Here is a 21,965-nt window from a genome sequence, read left to right as displayed (position 1 = left end):
GAGGAGAAAGGGACGACAGAGGGCGAGATGGTTGGACAGTGTCATCGAAGCGGCCAACCTGAATTTGACCCAACTCCGAAAGGCAGTGGAAGACAGGAGGGCCTGGCGTGCTCTGGTCCATGGGGTCATGAAGAATCGGACACAACTAAACAACAACAGTAGTTTCTCAAACAGCTGGTTCCCAGAATTAAGTTTTTCCATTGATTTGTGTAACCAATGAACCAACATGCTGGAGGCAAATTATTCTAAAATTAAAACACACACAGAAGGATGGAGGGAATAATCTGAATTTTAAATGATGTTTCAGTGATGAGCAAGACCTCAAGTGTTGCCACAGAGCTGTAAAAAGAGAGAAATGTATAATATGACTATTTAAAGCAGATCTTACAATATATTTGTGGCATAAAAAATTGCTCTATTATATATTTCAAATACAAATAGCCTTGCATAAATTATGTATGTTTTATGATATTTAAACTCACTAGTGCTACTATACATATCAATGCTTTAAAAACTTAATACACTGGCCAAAATCTATAGCTAACTGATGAGCTGCCAAGGTGCATTTTGACGCCAGTATCAGGCATGTGACTAACACACACCTAGCATCTTGTCAGTTAGCTACAGCAAGTTACACAAGTCTTACAAAAATACCAGTACAATTCTGGCCTGTATAATTACAATTGCCACAAAAGCTCAGACCCAACTTTTTCATACATTTTTCTTTAACTCTCATCAGTCCTTAATGCAGGCAATGTTTACAGAAACTCAGATTGTATTTCTCACTCAAACTCTTTGAAGGGTTTCCAGTTGTTGTTGCAAATTATTCGTCTCAGGGTTTTTTGCACATTTTGTGTTAACAATTCCTGCCAAAACTCTTGCTCTCACTCTGTGCTCCATTTTTACCATGGACCTTCTGACCTCGGTTGTGGTTTCAAAATTGGTACCTAGTTTCAGCACATTCTACCTCTTTCAAAACCCTTGACTTCTGTCATGACTGCCAGCAATACAGAGAGGACGCCTTTAACTTTGGGACATTCAATGTCTTAGAAACACAGTAAGAGACCAATGAGACTGTACCTCAGAATACTTGGGCATGAGGTCCCATATCTGGAGGCATCCTCTTAGTATCATGGCATCCTTATCCAAAGGAGAAAGAAAAGAGCTCACAAAACTGAAAAGATTCATATCAGCTTACACATTTTCAAATGTAAAGAGTTGTCTGTGGATTTGAGAGAAAAAAATGTGAAAAAACATTGACAATCTCAAGGCTACAAGTCCATTTCCAGAGATCTTGATGTTCCTGTGTCCACTGTGCGCAACATCATCAAGAGGTTTACAGCCCATGGCACTGTAGCTAACCTCCCTGGCCGTGGACGGAAGAGCAAAATTACTGTAAAATTACAACAAAGGATTAACTTCCAAACAAATTCACAGGATACAACAGTGTCAGCTCACACTATCCATTGCCGTCTGAATGAAAATGGATGCAATGGAAGGAGACACAGGAGGACACCACTGCTGACACAAAGGCATAAAAAAAGCAAGACTGGAGTATGCCAAAACACATGTAACAAAACCACAATCCTTCTGGGAGAATGTACTGTGGACAGATTAGGCAAAAGTAGAGGGGGGGGGGGTTTGGTAAAGGACATCATGGCACTGTTTACAGAAAAAGAAAGGCATTCAAACAAAAGAACATAGTCCCTACAGACGAACATGGTGGAGGTTCAAAGATGTTTTGGGGACGCTTTGCTTCTTCTGGCACTGGATGCCTTGTGAACGGTATCATGAAATCTGATGATTACCAAAGAATTTTGGGGCGCAACGTAGTGGCCAGTGTCAGAAAGCGGCGTCTCCACCAGAGGTCATGGGACAATGACCCGAAACACACTTCAAAAAGCACTCAGAAGTGATTACAAACAAAGCGCTGGAGAGTTCTGAAATGGCCAGCAATGAGTCCAGATCTGAATCCCATAGAACACCTGTGGAGAGATCTCAAAACAGCAGTTGGGAGAAGGCAGCCTTCAAATCTGAAGGCCCTGGAGCAGTTTGCAAAAGAGGAGTGGTCCAAAAATTCCAGTAGAGAGGTGTAAGAAACTCATTCATGGTTACAGAAAGTGATTGATTTCAGTTTTTGTTTTCCAAAAGGGATGCTGCCAAATATTAAGTTAAGGGTGCCAATAATTTTGGCCAGTACATTTTTGGGTTTCTGTGTGGAATTGTATCAGATTTAACTTTTCTTCTCTGTTGGTTTTTTGTATTGTTCCAACACAAACCAAAGAAATGAACATGTGAGTACCAAAACATTTGCAACTGCACCAGTTTTCTGAGAGAAGGGTTGCCTTTTCTGACAGAATTGCAAGGGTGCCAATATTTTTGGCCATGACTGTATAAGGGCCCATCTGGACTCTTTGGCAGAAATCCGTTGCCTCACAAGCCATTTCATTCATTGATGGTACTGGTCTACAAAAGCTGTTCAGCCTACAAAAGCCAAACTGCAGCAAATCAACGTGAGCAGAATAACCACCATGAGCATCATACCGCCACCACCGGGGGGCAGCAAAGTAGCTTAGAATCTAGGCCAGGCCAGTGTGGTGTAGAGAGCTGGACTAAGACTCAGGGATCCTGGGTTCAAATCCCGGTTTGGCCATGAGGCTTTCCTTGGATGAGTTCCACTCTCAATCTAATCTATTCTGCAGGACAGGGTGGGGAAAAGAGTTGCACTGACGGCCTTGGTCTAATTGGAAGAAAAGCAGCACATAAAATGGAACAGAAATGAAACAAATAATAACAGCCACTGTCATTCCGTGTTGTTATATTTACCTGATGTGATCCCAGTGGGTCATTGGTGCTGCCAATTCAAAACTTGAGGGCTGCTCGAATGGCCTGGCAGGCGGCCCTCTTGACCTCTAACGCCCTCTCCGGCTGGCCTGACTGGTAGACTGCTACCTGAACCTGAACCTCCGGGTCCGTCCCATCATGCTCTAACAACAAATCACAGCAGAAAAACCCATCTAGCAAACACCTCAGCCAGCGGCGGGCCCGGGCCTCCTGTTCTGCATCTAAACCAGGGTCCGGCTCCACCTGCACAATGACTCCCACCAGGGCCACAGGGTTGTAGTAGATGCAGTTCTTCAGCTTGTGTAGCATTTCAGCCAGTCGGTCCAGCTGATCCCAGGACTTTAAGAAAGGGGCCCTGCACAGGAAGAAGATAAGCTGGGAGTAAATCCTTTCCTGTTGCCTCGAGCAGCCATTTTCATTTGGGAGCTGGGGCCTCTCCGGCCTCTGGACAGCAGCTTGATCACAGCAGATCACCGAGCTAGTCACGTGGAAAGCTGGGATAGGGAATTTAGCGAAGACCTCCTGCCGGAAGTCCTCTACCACCGCCTGGCTTTGCAGCTCGCCAAGCAAATGGACATTGCCTCCCATCATAAACTGAAGGGTGACAAATTCCAGTTCCAGCTTTTCCTCGAAGGGAAGGTCGGATCTGGCGACCACCGCCAACAGGTCTCTGACTAGCTTGAGGCCCGCTTCTTGGCCTTGGCGGTCCTCTTCCATCGTCTTCCCTTGGCCTCTTCCTGCTTTATCGGTGACCTCTCCCCAAGATCTCCCGGCTTGCCTCAGGATCTTCTTGTGGGTTCCTTTTGTTGCCCATCCTCTGAAACCACCCTGGCCCGCTTCAAAGTGCTCTGCATGACTGATCAGGGTTTCCTGAGATAGCTCCATCAATTCTTCTTCCTGCCCTGCCAGAACTGGCTCCTTGATCTTTGGCCTGGCTCCTCCAGCTACACCCATGGGAAACTCATAGTTCCTTTCTGTCTCCTCTGAGAGTTCCTGCTGAGAAATGGCTCCATCCAGCTCAGTGCTCTCCTCCTGCAGTGTTAGTGCCTGCTCTCGAGTATCCACTGGTTCACTCTCCTCCAGATCTATGGCCTGCTCCTCAAGGGTCCCATTCAGCTCCCCGGTGTTCTCCTCAGCCTCTGTTTCTTGCTCTACGTGCTCCTCTTGGATTCCTCTCTCCTGCTCCATACCCCTTAGGCTCATTCCTCCCCCTGTTCATTTCCCCAGATCCTCCCAACTCTGACTGACTTCTTGTTGCCAAGACCCATAGGGCCTTTGTGTCACAATACACATTGACTTGACTCACTCAACATCAACATACATTGGCTTTGGTTTGAGCTAACTTTGTGAAACCCGCAAAGCTACCCCTTTAGGACAGATGGCTGCCAGCTCAATATCTGAAATAATTAAAAGGAGGCGGTTTGGAGTTCTGAGGAATTATTCATTCAGGCTGTACAAAGTGATAAGGCGATATGGGCATGGAAGGTGCACAAAACTGTTCTATATGAGCTTCGTGGCGCAGTGGTTAAACTGCAGTACTGCAGTGAAACCTCTGCTCATGACCTGAGTTCAATCCCAGTAAGCTCAGGGTAGCCAGCTCATGGCTGACTCAGCATTCCATCCTTTCTAAATTGAGTACCCGGCCCATGGGGGGGGCATTGAGTAGCCTGCATAATTAAATTGTAAACCATTCAGAGAGTGATTTAACAGCATACTTTATATAAAGTACAAAAGAGTACAAAAACAGCATACTTTATATAAACAATCTGAAAAAGGAAGCAACTCATTCTCCAACCAGCAAACAAGCTGAGGGGTGTTGACAGACAAGTCTTGTAGCAGAAGGAGGTGGTAGGTGCACCATCCCATAGTGCAGTGTGTTGCCTTACATAAGATTTGTGTGTGAAATACAGATGGCTTTTTAATTTGTGGTATTACAATGGCTGCATTTATTTAAAGCAAGAGTGAGCAGCTCCTGGTCCCCCAAATATGGTGAAAAATGAAGACAGGTGTAGTGTAGGAACTTCTGGAGCAGGGGGTTTGCAAGTTACCCACTTCATCTTTAAATAATGACAGCTTGTTTTGAAAACTGAAATAAGTGTCCTCTTTAAAAATAAAAAGTCTGTTGGCGTTAATATTGCTGCAAAACTCCAGTGGATCAGAATGGATTTTTCAGGATTAAAATTGTCATGGAAGGGAATTACCATAAGTGGTAGAAAGGAATAACTGGTATAGCAAAATGATCCTTGAAGAAATATATACAGTGATGCCTCGCAAGACAAAAGTAATTCGTTCCGCAAGTCGTTTCGTACTACAAACATTTTGTCTTGCAAAGTGCGGTTACCCATAGGAATGCACTGAAATTTAATTAATGCATTCCTAGTCGTCTTGCGAAGCACGGCCATAGAAAAATTTGTCTTGCAAGTCATCAAAAAAAAAAACACAAAATGCTTTCGTCTTGCAGGTTTTTCCTTGCGCAAGACATTCGTCTTGGGAGGCATCACTGTATTTATGTTATAGACAGATTCTGGCTCTTGTGCTCTCTGTTCATTTTCAGTTTTTATTGTATACTTAACCCATCATAAAGAGTGCTTGACAGCAGCAAAAAGCAAGTAAAAATTTTTGTTACTGCTGATATCAAGGGGGTGATTAAAGCATAATAAAGAGGTAACACTAGCTACCCAGTGCAATGTAATGGAGAGAGATGGATTATGACTCAGGAAACCTGGTCTCAAATCCCTGCTTGGCCACGGAAACTGAGGGGCTGGAACTGGTGAAACCCTTCCTTAAAGATCTCACTCACCTGGGAAGCAGTATTAAGGACCCTATTAAGCCAGTTCCAACTTGACAGTACATAACACATCGAACTATGTGAAAACATCACATATTAAAGCTTTCTAGTACAGTACTCCCTCCCCTGCTTATCCTTCATCATTCTGGCAGCTCTATAGACAGCTCCTTCCAGGTACTTTTTAATACTGCTCTTGCTAAATGTTATAATTACTTTGTATTGTTCTCTTGTTTCTTGTCCCTTTTTAATCTTTCTATCTTTATGTGACACAAGACTGAAATAACAATGTGTAACACAAGGTGAAAACCTAACAATAAATGATTAACAATATTTTTGAGATTTTTTATGAGATTTTTCAAACTGCCTATTTAACTCTTGCTATTCTGTTAGTTCGTAGTCAGTGGGTATTTTAGTGCTCTGTGCATGAGGCTACTGATATCTCCCCCTTAAATTATCAGCAATTTAAATTATTAAAGGTAAAAGCAAAATAGAAAAAGTTAAAAAAGACAAAAACATGGTGGCACCTTAAAGACTAACATGTTTTTTTTTAATGTGAGTTTTCATGGACAAGTCCTCTCCATCAGATGTAAGAGATTTTGCTTTTACTGTATCTATAATGCTTGCACAGACTAACACAGGTACCACTTCTACAACATAAGTCAAATATAACAAAATTATTAATTAAATGTTCAGATCACTGAGAGTATAGTATAATGCTACAGAGCTAGAAAAGGTGAGTTACTAGGTGCAGTTTCTGTCAGACCAGGCACAGAAGGCATTACAGTATTTGTTTCTCCTTTAGGCTATTGGAAGGAGCTCCTTGTATGACTCAGTGACGTAGTGGTAAATCTGGCACAGACTCATTAGGACTGTCTCATAGCCAGTCCCTCCCAGGGGAATACAAGCACCTGGATCAGACCATATCAAGAGGTGGGGAACAGGTCTTTTGAACAGTTAATGGCTCTTAATTGCTGTTCAAGACAGAGCCACACTCCCAATTCTTTGCATTACAGCAGGAATAGCTTGAACAGTAACCTGTTCATTGAAAAATATATATTTTTGTCTCCTAACTAATGTGGGTTAAACTCATACAGAACTAGGAATCCATGGTGGTTTTTTAAGTCATTACCTACGTTTCTTATTTGTTGTTGCTTAGTCGTTAAGTCATGACTGACTCTTCGTGACCCCATGGACCAGAGCACGCCAGGCCCTCCTGTCTTCCACCGCCGCCCGGAGTTTGGTCAAATTCATGTTGGGAGCTTCGATGACTCTGTCCAACCATCTTGTCCTCTGTTGTCCCCTTCTCCTCTTGCCTTCACACTTTCCCAACATCAGGGTCTCTTGCAGGGAGTCTTCTCTTCTCATGAGATGGCCAAAGTATTGGAGCCTCAGCTTCAGGATCTGTCCTTCCAGTGAGCACTCAGGGTTGATTTCCTTCAGAATGGATAGGTTTGATTTCCTTGCAGTCCAGGGGACTCTCAAGAGTCTCCTCCAGCACCACCATTCAAAAGCATCAATTCTTCGGCGGTCAGCCTTCTTTATGGTCCGGCTCTCACTTGGTCCAACTCTCGCTAGTGGAAAAACCATAGTTTTGACTATGCGGACCGTTGTCAGCAAGGTGATGTCTCTGCTTTTTAAGATGCTGTCTAGGTTTGTCATCACTTTCCTCCCAAGAAGCAGGCATCTTTTAATTTCATGGCTGCTGTCACCATCTGCAGTGATCAGGGAGCCTCCAGCACCACAGTTCAAAAGCATCAATTCTTCGATAATGGACCTTCTTTATGGTCCATTACCAAATTCAATATTTCTGCTGCTATCTACTGCCACTGTTAATTTTCTTCACAACTACAAAGCCCGCATATCATTACAAGGCTCAAAAGTCAAAACTGCTCATATTCCTTACATTAACAAATGGGATTCCTCTGCCATCTTTCCACCTTTATATCTAATATTTTTTTTCTCCTCTGGAGTTCTAAGGGAATCCCCAGTCTTGGGAGAGAGATAAAAATACCTCTCCTCTTTCCCTGCTCATCTTTGCCCAGGCTTGAGGTGTTTTCTGTCTCCTGAGGAATTTTTACAATAAAAGCCCTAAAACAACACAAGCCCAATGACTGCCTGTAAATGTGCCGTACAACCAAGAGCCAATGAATATTTAGTATGAAGCTGGCATTATATTCAACGTTTCATTCTGTTTCCCTCTATCTGACGAACCGGAGGCATCCACAAAAGCTCACACTAAAACAGTAGAATAGTTGCCACATGTTTTGGTTATTTGGATTTTGCCTGTCATGATCTCTCCTGTTCAGAAAAGGCAAAGCTTCGACCCTACAGGGAACCCTGGCCCTGGTCAGGCCCACAGCCCCTCTGTATCTGTCCCCCTCAGATCTGCAGGTGTAAGACACACACACCCTCAGATCTGCAGGTGTGACACATTCACACCCACACACCCCGCACATCTGCTTGTCTCCACACGTGCTCCCTTGTGGGGAGACGGCAGGAGGGTCGGGAACTGCCACCGCAGCCGTCCTGTGAGCGGGTGGAGTGGGCGGGCTGGGAGAGAAAGGTGCCCCCCCAAAGGCTCTGCCCTGGGTGCCCACCAGTTTAGGTCGCGCCTCCAACTGGAAGGCAGGCCCTGCCCCGCGCGCCCCCCTTCGCGACGTTGCCACGCTTCCCCGCCAGTGCAGCAGGCCGGCCTTGCGCAAAGCCGCGTCACCGGCGCGAGGCAGGCCGCGGCGGCACGTGCACACGCCCGAGCCCGGGGGGGGGGCTGCAGCTCGCCGGAGAGTGGAATGTACCATTTCAGAGACGCACCGGGGGGGAGGAGAGAGAGAGAGAGAAAGACGGGTCACATCTTGGAACGCGGGAAAACGAAAACTCCCAAACAGCTCTCCCGCCTCTGTCAGCCCCTGGCGGAGCGTTAATTCGAAAGGAAGGGGCTTCGCAGACACCTCCCCGGAGGCAGCCTGATATGGTCTAGTCCGCCCTCTCACCCTAAGGTGACCTCCTCAAACTCCTGGACGGGCAGAGCAGGCCTCCATTCTTGGGGGAGGGGGCGCGCGGAGAGACGAGCCGGACGCTCCTCTCCCCTCTCCTTTTACCTCAGCGACGGGGCGGAGGAAAGGGGCGCTCGGGCCCGCCTCCCCGCTCCCTCGCTTCTCGCCCTGCCTCCTCCCGAGTGGCTTGTTCTGGCGGCGTGTGAGGCGTCGCTTGCGGCCTGGTGCTCAAGGTGAGTCCTGAGGGAGTGAGGCTGGTGGGGGGAGGGGGGAAGAAAGATGTTCCCGCCTTTACCTCAGTTTTTTTTACCCCCGTATCTCCCGCTGAGGGAAGGTGAGTAGAAAAATAAACCCCCGCCTGGGTGGTGTGTGCCTCTATAGAGCCTTTTCTCCCCCCACCCTTTCAGTTCCGAGGCCAGGCGAGCTGCTTCGTCCCCTCAGAAAGCCCCCTTTTCTTTTTCGGGGCATGTCTGGAGATGCTTTTGTGGGCATTTATGGTATTTCGGCCTTTTATGGGGTTCGAAGGGCGGGGAAAGACCTGACTCGGCCCCAATCCGCGCCCAATGGCAACGAGTGAGGAAGATTCCTCTTAGTGTAACGCGCGTTATCCCAACGAAGCCCCCCCCCTCCCCAAAGAGGGAACATCCGTTAGGTTTCCAAGCACGTCTGAACCCTGCAATCCGGTGTTGCTCCTGCACTCTTGGAGAAGAGAAGCCGCGCTAAAAGCCAGGGAGGATTACAAGGACGGGGGAAAACGACGAAGCAAGACGCATCATTTCGAAACACCTAGGGGCGTAATGATAGGAGGTAATTACTCACAAGTAGTAACTCCTGGTAGTCAGTGACGTTTTACTTCCGTGTAAATGACTCGATGTGTAGTCTTGAATGACCTTGTAAATCGAAATTGAATTGTCTGGAAATCGAATGGGGGAGCAGGTAGGACATAGAAATCTGGACTTTAGGAAGGCTTCCTCACAGTGGGTGGGGAGAAGAAAAATTGTTAATTATGCCCGTATTAAAGATAAGGGAAGAAGGACTTACGGAAATCTGTTTGTCTCCCCCATCATCACATGATCTTTCCTAATTTACCTTTTTTTAAAAGGGGGTAAGATGTCTGCCTCTTTTCTGCCAATATTCTTTTTTATTTTAGTGAAGTCTTCAATATATGGTTGTGGTAAGAGTGATCATGCTTTGTCTGTTTACACCTACTGTCTTCAGTAAAAATATCTATGAAAGGAGACTAATTGATTGGGAGAAGAAAATGTTGCCCACCTTCCTGTGCCCGCCTTGAGTTAGATGTGGTATCATGGGCACCTATTCTGCCTGCTTCCTCCAAAAAGATAGGACTTTGAATAAAATAGGCAATTCTTGAAATGGTAGAATGGCGTCTGTCACTTCAGATGGCTAATGAAGATGCGTATTTTCTTCTAGATTAAAAAAACCTCTGCCAGTGGAAAAACTAGTACTGTACTGCAGGATATGAGATTTCTCCCTGATGCATTAGGCTTAGAAAACAGTAAGGCACATTCCTGATTAGCACTTTGGGTTTAGGGAACATGTCCCCTTCCAGGGTCTTGTTGGACTCCAATTCTTGCAGCCCTGTCCAGCCCGAGCACTGTTAAGGATTCATGAAAGTATTAGTTCATCGGTACTTGGAAAGCTGCATGTTTTCCTCTCCATATCTAATATCTAATGCTTATATCACAGGCCAGCAGTGGTGCACACACCTACATAGGCGAGTGCATGTGGCACATGCCTCTTTGTGCAGTCTTGTTTTGCATTTCAGGATTCTACTGTATATGGAGATCAGATCTCAGTATTGCTCAAGAGGAGGATTGTTCTTCCGTATTAAAGAGTCTCCTCATCACTCCTGTGCAAACTTCATAGAAAGAACTTCTGCCAAAGAGAAGGAAAGGCCAACCACCACACCTTTTATTCTGTTTGTCAACCATTATGGAATATTTTTATTCTAGGAAGGAATCTAAGGACTAAAACCACTTGCTGATCCCAACTAGATTGGATTTGTTGAGTTAATGGGACACATGTAATTGTTGACTTACTTGCCTGTCATACAATAGGTCTACTATATTTAGGATTAACAAAGTAGATTTCATTTTAAAATTACAGTTCATCTTTATTAGGTCCTTAGAAGAACTGCATTATTTTCTCATGTTACATGTATTTTATTGTTCTTAAATAGTCTTCCAATGATATTTTAAATCCAGTTCTGTTTAATATGATTTACCTGAATTTGCAATTCAAACACCACCTCTTTTACTTCATCATTGCAGTGGAGATGTTGGTTACTCTCTTATATATATAGTGTTAGCAATATGTGCAAAATAAAAATCATAAAATAATCTTAGGAATCGTGTATGATACCTAATCCTAGCACTACATTGATTATTATTTTTTTGTGATCAGGCCATAGCCATAAGTTAGAATCAATTCGATAGCACATAAAGAATGAGAGAGAACCACATTTGTGTAATCGTTGAGTGGAAAATCACTTCATTTTGCATTCAGTTGTTCAGTTTACATGCTTCTGTTTCAGTCTTAAATCAATATCAAGATTAAGCAAGTGGTAGCAGAAGAAGTACTAGCCTACAGGAATGGGTATTAGAGCTTAAACTGTTGCTTATTTTCAGATAACCTGTTTCCCCGAAAATAAGACCTAACCTGAAAATAAGCCCTAGTATGATTTTTCAGGATGCTCGAAATATAAGCCCTACCCCAAAAATAAGCCCTAGTTAAGTGAAACCCCGCCCTCTACCATTTGCAGCAACCAGAAGATGACATGCCTGTAAAATAAAACATCCCCTGAAAATAAAACTTAATGCATTTTTGGTGCAAAAATTAATATAAGACCCTGTTTTATTTTCGGGGTAACATGGTATTTCCTGCATAGTTTCACACTTGTGTTAAAAATTATTTTTCATGAAAAAAAGCTGAATTTTCAGAAACTAAAATGTCATGGTCAATATATTATGTGTGAAGAATCCAAAGAAGATTGGAGTTTTAACTAACAATGATTCCAAATGCCTGTTCTTGATTATTTGTATTCCTTCGGAGGATACCATTCCAAATTTTTCTTGTCACAACAATAGAGAGCACTCTAGAGCAGTGGTCCCCAACCTTGGGCCTCCAGATGTTCTTGGACTTCAGCTCCCAGAAATCCTGGCCATCAGGAGTTGTGGTGAAAGCTTCTGGGAGTTGTAGTCTAAGAACATCTGGAGGCCAAGGTTGGGGACCACTGCTCTAGAGTGCAGAGGAGTGCATACACTCCATGCTCCAGTATTTCTAGCCTGTTTTCAAATGAATTATGTTCAGTCAGCTCGTGTTGTGAGAGGCAACACTCTCAACTGCATTATATTCTGGAAAGAAGGAATGGTATACAAGGCTGTAATGGATCAATTGGAATTTTTGTTTGAGAAGTGCTCAGGCAACTGGTGGGCATGTTGTAGGCTGGGAAGGGTCCCAGGAAAAATAGGCATGTTTTCACCTTGGAAAGACCTTTATGAACACAAGAAACCAGATGAGCAGGCTACATGCCATCTCCTGTTGGCGCAGTCCTGATCTATGTCAGCAGTGCAGATTTGTAGAAATGAGCACAAGCTAAAAGACCCTGCACATCTGGACAGTGCTAACGATGGACATAATCCTACAAATTACAGTTTTCTGGATTTGCCCTTATTCTCCCTCTGGATAACAGTCTTCTTGATTGCTGCTTAATGAGAAAGTGATTATAATTTTGTTCAGAACTTTAGCTCTTACATAACATACAGTAGATTTGCAGGAAAGGAAACTGAAGAAGAGACTGGTTCTTGTGGTTTTTTCAGGGTGTTTGGCCATGTTCTGGAGATTTTTCTTCCTAATGTTTCACCAGTCTATGACCACCATCTTCAGAGGCCCCAGAGACTGGTGAAATGTTAGGAAGAAAGACCTCCAGAACATGTCCAAACAACCCAAAAAAACCCACAACAACCATTGGATCCCGACTGTGAAAGCCTTTGAGAACACACTGAACAAGAGACTGTTTGTCCTTCCTCCACATCTTCATAGTCTCCATTTTTTTGAGGGTTAATCTCTGCATTATCTAGTTGTGTAAGGGAGCTTAATGATCTGAAAGTATAGTGGTGCCCCGCTAGACGCTTACCCTGCATTACATCAAAATTGCTTGACGATGACTTTTGCGATCGCAAAACGATGGTTCCTATGGGGGAAATCCGCTTTACGTTGATTAAGTCCCTGCTTCGCGAACCATTTGTTCGCAAAACGATATTTTTTTCCGGCTCCACAAAATGGCTTCTCTTCGCAAAATGGTTGTTTTCCAGACAGAAGTTTCGCAAGACAGCAATTTTAAACAGCTGATTTGCGGTTCTCTATGGGCAGTTTTGCTGGACGATGAGGTATTTCCCCATTGGAATGCATTAACCGGTTTTCAATGCATTCTAATGTGTTTTTTTTCTTGACGACGATTTCGCTTAACAGCGATTTTCCTGGAACGGATTATCGTCATCAAGCAGGGCACCACTGCATATTTGTGTTTCCAAAAGCAAGATCTCTGTATACAGGGGTCTCAAACTCAATTTACCTGGGGGCCGCTGGAGGCAGAGTCTAGGTGAGGCTGGGCCACATCAGATTTTCCGCCAAGTGGAGCAAGAGCCCGGGGAAGCTGTTGGCTGCTTGGAGGCGCTGTTCGAGGACAGGCTGGGAGTGAGCTCCGCTCTCAGGCATCACTCGGCGGTGGCTCAGGCCCTTGGGGAAAGGGGCTGGCAGCGCACCTCGCTCACCGGCTCTTCCCCAAGACAGCACCTCTTGCACCCTCCATCTGGAACTGCAGCCTGACAGCCGGCAGACAGGTGGGATGGCTGGCAGGCTGCAGTTCCGGATGGAGGGTGCAAGAGGCGCTGTCTTGGGAGATAGCCGGTGAGTGAGGTGAGGCTTTTTTTGACTCTTGACAGCAGAGAACACGTGGGCACTTCAGGGGGGGCAGGCAAGGCGGGGGCCACAAATGGCCCCCGTGCCACATGTTTGAGACCTGCTATATGATCTATATGAATTATCCTGCATCTTTTGAAAATGGGTACTGTTCCATCTGATAAATATCTTGTTTCCTGCATGGAGCTTTATTAAGTTGTTCAGTTAGGCTGAATAAGCAATAAACAGCATAATTTTATTGCTGCATAAGTTTTAAAATTAGGGTCACAAGCTGATTAAAGAAATGTAGTTGATGATCTTATTTAAACTGCTGCACTGTGCTGAGCCAGAGACTGCCTTTGAGGACTGTGCAAAATAACAGTACCATGATTACTAATTAGTATGAGATACATGAAATACATCTGTCAGTTCATAAATAGATCCATGGGCTTCCAGATTCTTTATGTACAAAATTTAAAATATTGATTTTGACTACAGAGCCCTAAATTGCTTGTGTCCTGATTAGTTCAGGATAACCTGATGAGGTCAGCCTCAGGGACCACACTGGATTTTGCTGCCTAAAGATACAACGTTCAGTGATGATAAAAGATAAGAATCTTTCTTTTTGCCGTTCCTGTTTTTGAAATTCCCTCCCCCGAGATGTACTTCTTATCCCATCCTTGCAAGAACCTTATCTACTCAGGCCTGTTAACTGCTAGAGATTTTGTGCTGATTGATGCAGTGTGATTTGTTGTAGCCTTTCAGGAATATACTGAAGAGTAGCATATAAATGTTTTAAACAATAATATGGGATTTGGTTGCTTGATCTATTGATTGCATTTGTATTGGTCACAGATGTTTTGAAAGCAAGAAACACTGTTTTCAGAGTATAAATATACTGTATGTTGCAGCAAGTGTCTTCTTACAAGGGGTTTCCCTCTTACGTGGGAGAAGGGAATGGGCCTGATAATTCTAGACAACTGCAATTTCACTAAAAAAAACTGTCTAGTAAATTAGGACAACACCTTAATTGATTAGATTAGTCAATTAATTAATAAAAGATTGTATCCCTTAGAAAAACAATTTATTGAACAAGCTATTTCTGATCATCATAGTACTTAACATTTACATAACACTTTAGAACACAGTTGGAGAACTTTGGCACTGTGGATGATGAGCTTGAGCATCACTCACAATTGGCCAGGCTGTCATGGACTGGTTAGTTAGAGTTCAAAAATATTTGAAAAGCCAACCCTATTAAAGAATGTTCAAAGCATTTCACATATATGTGTTATTTCAACATCTCTGTAAGCTCAACCAATATTTTGCTGACCCCACATTGCAGATAAGGGGCTTGCTAAAGGTCACATAGTAAGTTTTTTATAACTTTGGGATTCTGTATCCTAAGCGTTTTATGATACTTAGTCCTGTCACTTAACTGCTATGCTATGACAACTCATAGGTTGCATAAAAAAAGTTTACTCTCTAGGCTTTTAAAATGCTTTCACTTATCAGAACACACTTACAAGTGTGAAAATAGACTCTTGCTCAATTTCTTACAGGTCTTGTTGTGTTCTGCTATTGTTCAGGTTATTCTCCAACCCATCTTTTTTCTCCCCAGTTGCCCTAATTTGTAAACCAAGAATTGGAAGATATTTTCTACCTGTTGGCTCACCGGGGAGTTCAAGACTGAAAAGTTCCATGTCTGGTTTTAATACACTTGTGCTGGATAGCTCAGTGGTTTAGTGGCTCTGCAGAGCCAGAGATCACTGTGCCTCCTTGACAGGGGCTGGACTTGATGATCTATAAAGTCCCTTCCAGCTGTGCAGTTCTAAGATTATTATTATATCATAATTATTATATTGACTGTATTTGTATTATGAATCTGCATAGCCCAGAAAGGGATCTGGTAACTGAGGTGTATCTATCAAGATCAGATTTTATTTTATTTAAAAGCAAGCACATTCTAATTTTCTTCACTGAATAAAGTAGGACAGTTGGGCACATGGCTAAGACGTGCCCTAGTATCTCATCAGTTAGATGAGAAGTAAACAATTAGCCATGGCAGGTTGCACAAACCTTATAAGAGTATCAATAATATTCTGGCTAGAGTCTTGGATGTGGAATATACCTAGGGGTTGAGGAATAGAACTTGTAGGGTCTTTACTTCTCCTAAATTCTCGCCATGATTATTATGAAGACTTGTACGTACCATGTGCTCTGTTATATCTCTGTATAAGCCAGTATATCTCCAACTTCTTAAAGTCATCCAGATTAAAAAGGATCCTATGGGCATGTTTCTAGAAATATGTATTATAATCTGAGTTCATATTTGGATTTCATTTGTGTTGTTTTATTTTTCCCTCTTGTAGATGCTTCATCTGATGTCAGAAGCTGTGTTGTCATCAGCCCTTCAGCTTTATTTCTCATTCTGATAATGAGATGAGTCCGTCTGGTAAGTTGAAGGAATTGAATTTGAATTGCCTTGCCATTTTTGATTTGTAAAGACACTGAGGACATCTAGTCTGAAAATGTAATGCAAAAGGACCTTAGTTAGCATTTGGCAAAACTTAGGACTGGGGGATGGGCAGAGAAATGCGTCCTTATCTGTATTTGGTAGTATCCTCTAATCTGAACAGTGAGATAGACAGTGATGGTTGAAATTTGGAAAAATGTAGTCTCCATGTACTAGCTAGAGCCAAAAATTTTGCACTGCTTACAGAAGATAATTACTTTATAGTTAAACCTCCATTTCTGTGCACTTCTGTGGCAGTGGCAAGCTAAGAATTCTCAGCACTTTTCACTGGCTTTCCAGGAATAAAGTAACCTAGCATTAAACCGATTATATTCATATTGCAAATAATGCCTCCGTGGATTACCGTGTTGCTCCAAAAGACTTTTGGACATTGTATCAGAAGCTCTTAAAGAGTCAGGGAATCACTTCTGGGTTATGCTTTGAAACCGACAGATGGATATCAAGCCAAAGCATATTTTGTTTGAAGTTATTCCAGGCTTGTGATTTTGCTATGGCTGCAAATGGCAAACCAATAAATATAATTGCAATTCTTAAAACAATTTTTTAAATTAAAAATGCAAAACAACAGGAAAGCATGCAACCATCTTTTGGAGAAAATGTTAAGTGTGTATGAAATTCTGAACATTTTTTCTGTCTCAGCATACAAGACAGCATGCCTGTGCTAACTTCTTAACTTGTAGAAAGAGAAGCCAGCAAGAGAACAGTGTTGATGAAATTTGGTCAAGGTGCATAGGTACTTCCATCTCTTTGACTGCAAATTAAGAAGGTGCATTCTATCTTTTCATGGTTGCTTTCAACTATTTTAGACTGAAGCAAAATGAATGAGCATCCAAAGAAGAGGAAAAGGAAGACTCTACATCCTTCACGTTATTCGGGTAGGTCAAAAATAGGTATGTCAACTTATGAAATTAATGATGATGATGTGTCATCAAGTCAATTCTGATTTATGGCCACCCTTTTCAGGGTTTTCCGGGTAGAGCAGGAGTCCTCAAACTTTTTCAACAGGGAGCCATTTCATTGTCCCTCAGATTGTTGTGGGGCCGGAGTATAGTTTACCCTCTTCAGCCAACACAGCGCAGATGGATGGGAGTTTTAGTCCAATCGCATCTGTTAAGCCCCTCACGGTTGGACCCAACTAACAACTGGTAGAAAGCGCGAGAGAAAAACCAAACAAATATACAGCAAAACCAAAGTATTCCAGTCCCCTTTAGACAAAAGAAAGGTACCACAGCACTTGGGTGTACTTTTTTACTTTTCTCTTTGGAAACAGACTAAAACAGCTGCCTGTCCGAAAAGCAGCTCCCAAATAATGCCAGTAAGGTGTGGTTTAATTCCCTGATTATCTCGCCCAGTTGGCCAGGACTTGCCAAAACGCAACTGACTGAAATGCCTCCCTGTCTTCCCACAACAAAAGTAGAAGAGGAGTGTGCGCACACGCGCCCCTTCCCCCCCTCTTTCTTTTTCATTTCTGCCCCTCCACTGCTCTGTCCTTCCAGGGCTTTCTGTCCCCCATGAGGTGTGACGGCTGGGTTTCAAAGGGAAATGGAAACAACACCCAATTCCCAGCAGCAGTCAGGCTGCAGCTTCCTCAGTTCCTCAGCACAACACCACACGGGGATGTAGGAGCAGGGAAGAGAGGCATGTCATCCCGGGAGCCCCACGTGGACTCTCACCATGCGCAGCTCCCCGCCATGAGCCAGACAAAGAGGCCTGGCCAATACTTGACCACAGCCAGCCTTCCACCCACCAGCGCATCTCCTCTACCCCCACCTCCCCATCACATACCTTTTTCCAATAATCCCAGGAGAAGACATGTCGGGAGGGGGGGGTCTCCCTTCTACAGCCTGCCCATAGAAAGCGGCAGTGGGCCACAATGGCTGACCACTAGCGTGCACATGTTTTCCTCCACACACCATATGACACCCCCCATCTTGCTGTCCTCACGAGCACGTTGCCCATTGTTAACAGCAAGGTAGCAGGTTTCTGTCGCTGCGGCTAAGCCCACTTTGGCGAGGCATCTCCCTGCCCCAACCAGCTCGGCTCAGCACGCTCTCCTCGCTGTCCCTGCACCAAGAGCAGACGGGGATAGGGGACACATGATACCCCTGCGTCCCACCTGAGCTATCTTTGCGTCCTTCGCCTGGCTTCCATCTACAAAAGAAAGTTGTCCGTGCAGAACAAAACAGCCTGCCTCTCCGTGCACTCCATATGCACACATACCACACACAAAACTGCCCCAAATCCACCAAGCAACCGCCCCCCCACCCCCACTGAAAAGAGTCACCATCTCAAGGCTCATTGCAACCATCCCAAGCGAGAGACTCTGGCTCGTTTACCTTCTACGCCCGCACTCCTGCCCCCCAAACACGCATGCTCAGCCAGATAGAAAGGCAAGGCTGTAGTTTGGGGACCCCTGGGGTAGAGAGTATTCTGAAGTGACTTACTGTTCCCTTCTAGGGCGCGCCAGAGGCCCAAGGCCATGCAAGCTTGCTGTCCTTCCTGGAGGCTCAGTAGGGAATCAAACTACCAACTTCTGGCTCTGCAGCCAGATACCTAACATGCTGAGCCAGGCTTGTAAAATAGATTTATCTATTACAATAAATACATTTCATATTACCTTCTGAACATCTTTGTTAAAAATATTCAAAAGCTAAATTTAGAGGTAAATTGGTTAAAGGATAACTAAATTATTGGAAGAATCACCATCTAATTTATTAATTATTTATTTATTTATTTAAAATATTTTAGCCCACCTTCCCTCCCCCCGAAAGGTGACTCAACATAGAACTTTCACAGTTGTATGAATGAGTTAAAATGCAGATTCACTGAATCTAAAGAATGACATTATGGACAGACAAAAATGTGCTATTGCTGTGAGTTCTTTTTCTATGTGGGAAATAGAAGTAGGTCTGGGAGCTGTGCATCTATGTGCAAAGCACAGAGTGATGCATAGTTTAATGCATTTCTGACCAACACTGGTGCTGGTGCCATAAAATGCCAGGTTGCAAAACGATAACTCCAACTAATAGTACCAGACTTGCTTCCAGGAGAAATATGTGAAGCAGTAATTTTATAGTTCTCTTCTGAGAGTTCAGCATAAAGGAATGACTTCCATGTTATAAAAATGCATTGCTGCATAAATTGTAAATGCTGTTTTAGTATTAACAGCCAGTGCAGAGGGTATTGGTTGTGGTACTTCAGTGCTCAATCAAGAGACAGCAGTCGTGCTTCTGTATCTAATTTGATGTTTGCCTTTCTTTCTACCTAGATTCTTCTGGTGTTCCCAGATATATAGACAACAGTGGCATATTTTCTGACCACTGTTATAGTGTGTGTTCTATGAAACAGCTGGACTCAAAAATTTCTGATAATCGAGGTATGGTTTTAGTATATTTATTTATTTATTTATTTATTTATTTATTTATTTAACTTATATGCTGTCCACACTACCCAAAGGTCTCTGGGCGGCTTACAACAGTCAGTCGTCCTTGTGGGGCAAGTGCATGCTTTGCTCAGAACCTGTTGACCTGTTATTTTGAAATCATGGGACTAGATCCACCCTGAATTTTGAGAATAGTGTGTGAAATGAGCTTCAGATTGCATAGATACATGGTTATTGAGCTGTGTGAACTGAATTAGTATAAGAACAGAGTTAGGACAAGAATACTAAAGTGTACCTTTTCTCAACAGCTAGATTTCATCATACAGTTACCTCCACAGATAACTGATTAAGATGGCAGTCCAGTGTATACGTCTTAAGTGCAGTGGGGCCTAATCTAATGTCAAGGAGGCTACATTTGGTGGTTCCTGAAGAAAATGGCTAATGAGAGATGGTTGTGCCAGTGTTATGGCCAACCTTTAACTACTTTTCCCTCCTTTTAATAAAGAATGTTGAATGTGCAAGAAAAAGCAGCATCAGTTGCTGAAAATCTTATTAGCAATGTTTTTTACTGGAAGTTAAAAAATAAATCTACTATATTGTAATGGTTATACTACTGAATGTAGCCCAGAAATATCCTGATTCAAATCCCAGCTCATTAAGTGAGCTTTCTCTTACAAGGTTACAGTATGTAGAAAATGGGATGAGTGAAGCATTTATCCTGCCTTGAGGTGCCTTCATGGAAATGTGGATTAAAAACGTAAAACTATGCAGGCTTATTCAGAAGCATTTCCCAGCACTGAGTTCATTGAAAGTTACATTTAACTAAGTATGCATAATTTATAGTCCCAGTGATCCAAATGGGATTTTGTATTGAAGTATTGCTGCTATTTTCATAATCGCATACAATATTTAGTTATGTAAATAGCATGAGAAATGTGTATTGTTTATGCCAATGAACCAAGGCATTCTTTCCATCTTTGAGGATAGGAAGACATTAAGATCTAAACTAGACTTTGTCCTGTGCAAAACAAACATGGGCTAGTAGATTTTTATCTGTCAGATTAAAAGAGTGAAATTAAATTAAAACACTGGGTACTGTGACTGTTTATAAAAATGTTGGTTGTGCATATGTTTTTTGTAGATAAATCTGCAAATAATGGCATTTTTAAAGACACATGCGAGTCCCCAGTCTTCAGTGACAGTTTACCTGAAGAGGAGAAACCACTGGACATTCAGACTGTAGAGATCTCCACCACTGAAGTCCAGGCTGTAGAAGTTCATGACATAGAAACCCAGACTATTTCCCCAGAGAAGCTTGAAGCAGAGGAAGCGGAGGAAATTCCCTTGGAAAATTGCAAGGTGCTTGAGGGGAACCCTCCCTTGAATGTCACCATTCAACCCAAATGGCCTCTGCTGCGAGCCAACAGCAGTGGCCTGTACAAATGTGAACGCTGCGCCTTCAACAGCAAGTACTTCTCAGATTTAAAGCAACATGTTGTTCTGAAGCATAAAACTTGTCCAGAGGGCAACATCTGCCGGGTGTGTAAGGAGAGCTTCTCCTCCAAAAAGGTGCTGATTGAACACTTAAAAATCCACGAGGAAGACCCCTACATTTGCAAGTACTGTGACTACAAAACCGTGATGTTTGAGAATCTGACTCAGCATATAGCAGACACCCACTTCAGTGACCACCTTTACTGGTGTGAACAGTGCGATGTCCAGTTCTCCTCTAGCAGTGAGCTGTACCTCCATTTCCAGGAGCACAGCTGTGATGAACAGTACCTCTGCCAGTTCTGTGAGCATGAAACGAGTGACCCAGAGGATTTGCACAGCCATGTTGTAAACGAACATGCTGGACGGCTGATCGAACTGAGTGACAGCTACCATAGCAGACAGCTGCAGCAAGGCCAGTACAGCCTGGTCAATAAAATCAGCTTTGACAAATGCAAGAACTTCTTTGTGTGCCAAGTGTGTGGTTTCCGCAGCAGGCTGCACACAAATGTCAACCGACATGTAGCAATTGAGCACACAAAAATATTCCCTCATGTTTGTGATGACTGTGGAAAGGGTTTTTCGGGCATGCTGGAATACTGCAAACATTTGAACACTCACATGTCCGAAGGCATTTATTTGTGTCAATATTGTGAGTATTCCACAGGGCAGATTGGAGACCTCAAAATTCACCTGGACTTCAGACATTCAGTTGACTTGCCTCACAAATGCACTGATTGCCTGATGAGGTTTGGGAATGAAAAGGACCTTTTGAGTCATCTTCAAATGCATGAAACTGCTTAATTGTTTTTGTAGTGTGTGTGTGTGTTTTTAGCCCAGAATATTAGAATTCAAAACTGCATTTCCACATACACTATCCTAAAGTTACAGGAGAGTTATGTGTCAATGAAGCTCTTAGTGCATAATAATATGTACAGTTCATCTCTGAAGGTAACCTAGCAAAAAGTCATTTTGTACTTATAGAGGGAAATAAATATACATAAAAATTCA

At 43.3% G+C, this 21,965-nt stretch overlaps 1 protein-coding gene and 1 long non-coding RNA gene across 7 annotated transcripts; one reads left to right on the top strand and one right to left on the bottom strand.

The window, feature by feature from the left end:
* Positions 1-270: 270 nt before the first annotated feature.
* On the bottom strand, positions 271-1,362 carry LOC110081918 (uncharacterized). Its single transcript, XR_012085804.2, has 2 exons — positions 1,081-1,362; positions 271-339 (listed from the first exon to the last, which is right to left on the bottom strand). It is a non-coding gene; the product is annotated as an uncharacterized LOC110081918 (long non-coding RNA).
* A 7,357-nt stretch (positions 1,363-8,719) lies between these two features.
* Positions 8,720-21,965, top strand: ZNF639 (zinc finger protein 639). Of its 6 annotated transcripts, none has more exons than XM_020799065.3 (5): positions 8,720-8,858; positions 15,918-16,000; positions 16,888-16,956; positions 19,350-19,457; positions 20,605-21,965. In XM_020799065.3, exons 3-5 carry the CDS (start codon positions 16,899-16,901, stop codon positions 21,756-21,758), a joined length of 1,320 nt encoding a protein of 439 aa, XP_020654724.3. In that variant the 5' UTR covers positions 8,720-8,858; positions 15,918-16,000; positions 16,888-16,898; the 3' UTR covers positions 21,759-21,965. The 6 variants fall into 6 exon arrangements, with proteins under 6 accessions (XP_020654724.3, XP_020654722.3, XP_078245761.1 ...); XM_020799063.3 differs by having other exon boundaries at positions 16,888-16,971; XM_078389635.1 differs by lacking the exon at positions 8,720-8,858 and adding an exon at positions 8,935-8,959.

Source organism: Pogona vitticeps, chromosome 3, assembly GCF_051106095.1.
Source record: "Pogona vitticeps strain Pit_001003342236 chromosome 3, PviZW2.1, whole genome shotgun sequence".
NCBI classification, from domain to species: domain Eukaryota; kingdom Metazoa; phylum Chordata; class Lepidosauria; order Squamata; family Agamidae; genus Pogona; species Pogona vitticeps.
This window is presented reverse-complemented; position numbering and strand designations above follow the sequence as displayed.

Excerpts from the sequence above, each read along its gene's own strand:
- ZNF639 (XM_020799063.3), top strand. The coding sequence starts at position 16,899 with ATGAATGAGCATCCAAAGAAGAGGAAAAGGAAGACTCTACATCCTTCA. Across the intron at positions 16,972-19,349 it reads TTCGGGTAGGTCAAAAATAG|ATTCTTCTGGTGTTCCCAGA; the intron begins GTATGTCAACTT and ends CTTTCTACCTAG. Across the intron at positions 19,458-20,604 it reads AAAAATTTCTGATAATCGAG|ATAAATCTGCAAATAATGGC; the intron begins GTATGGTTTTAG and ends TGTTTTTTGTAG.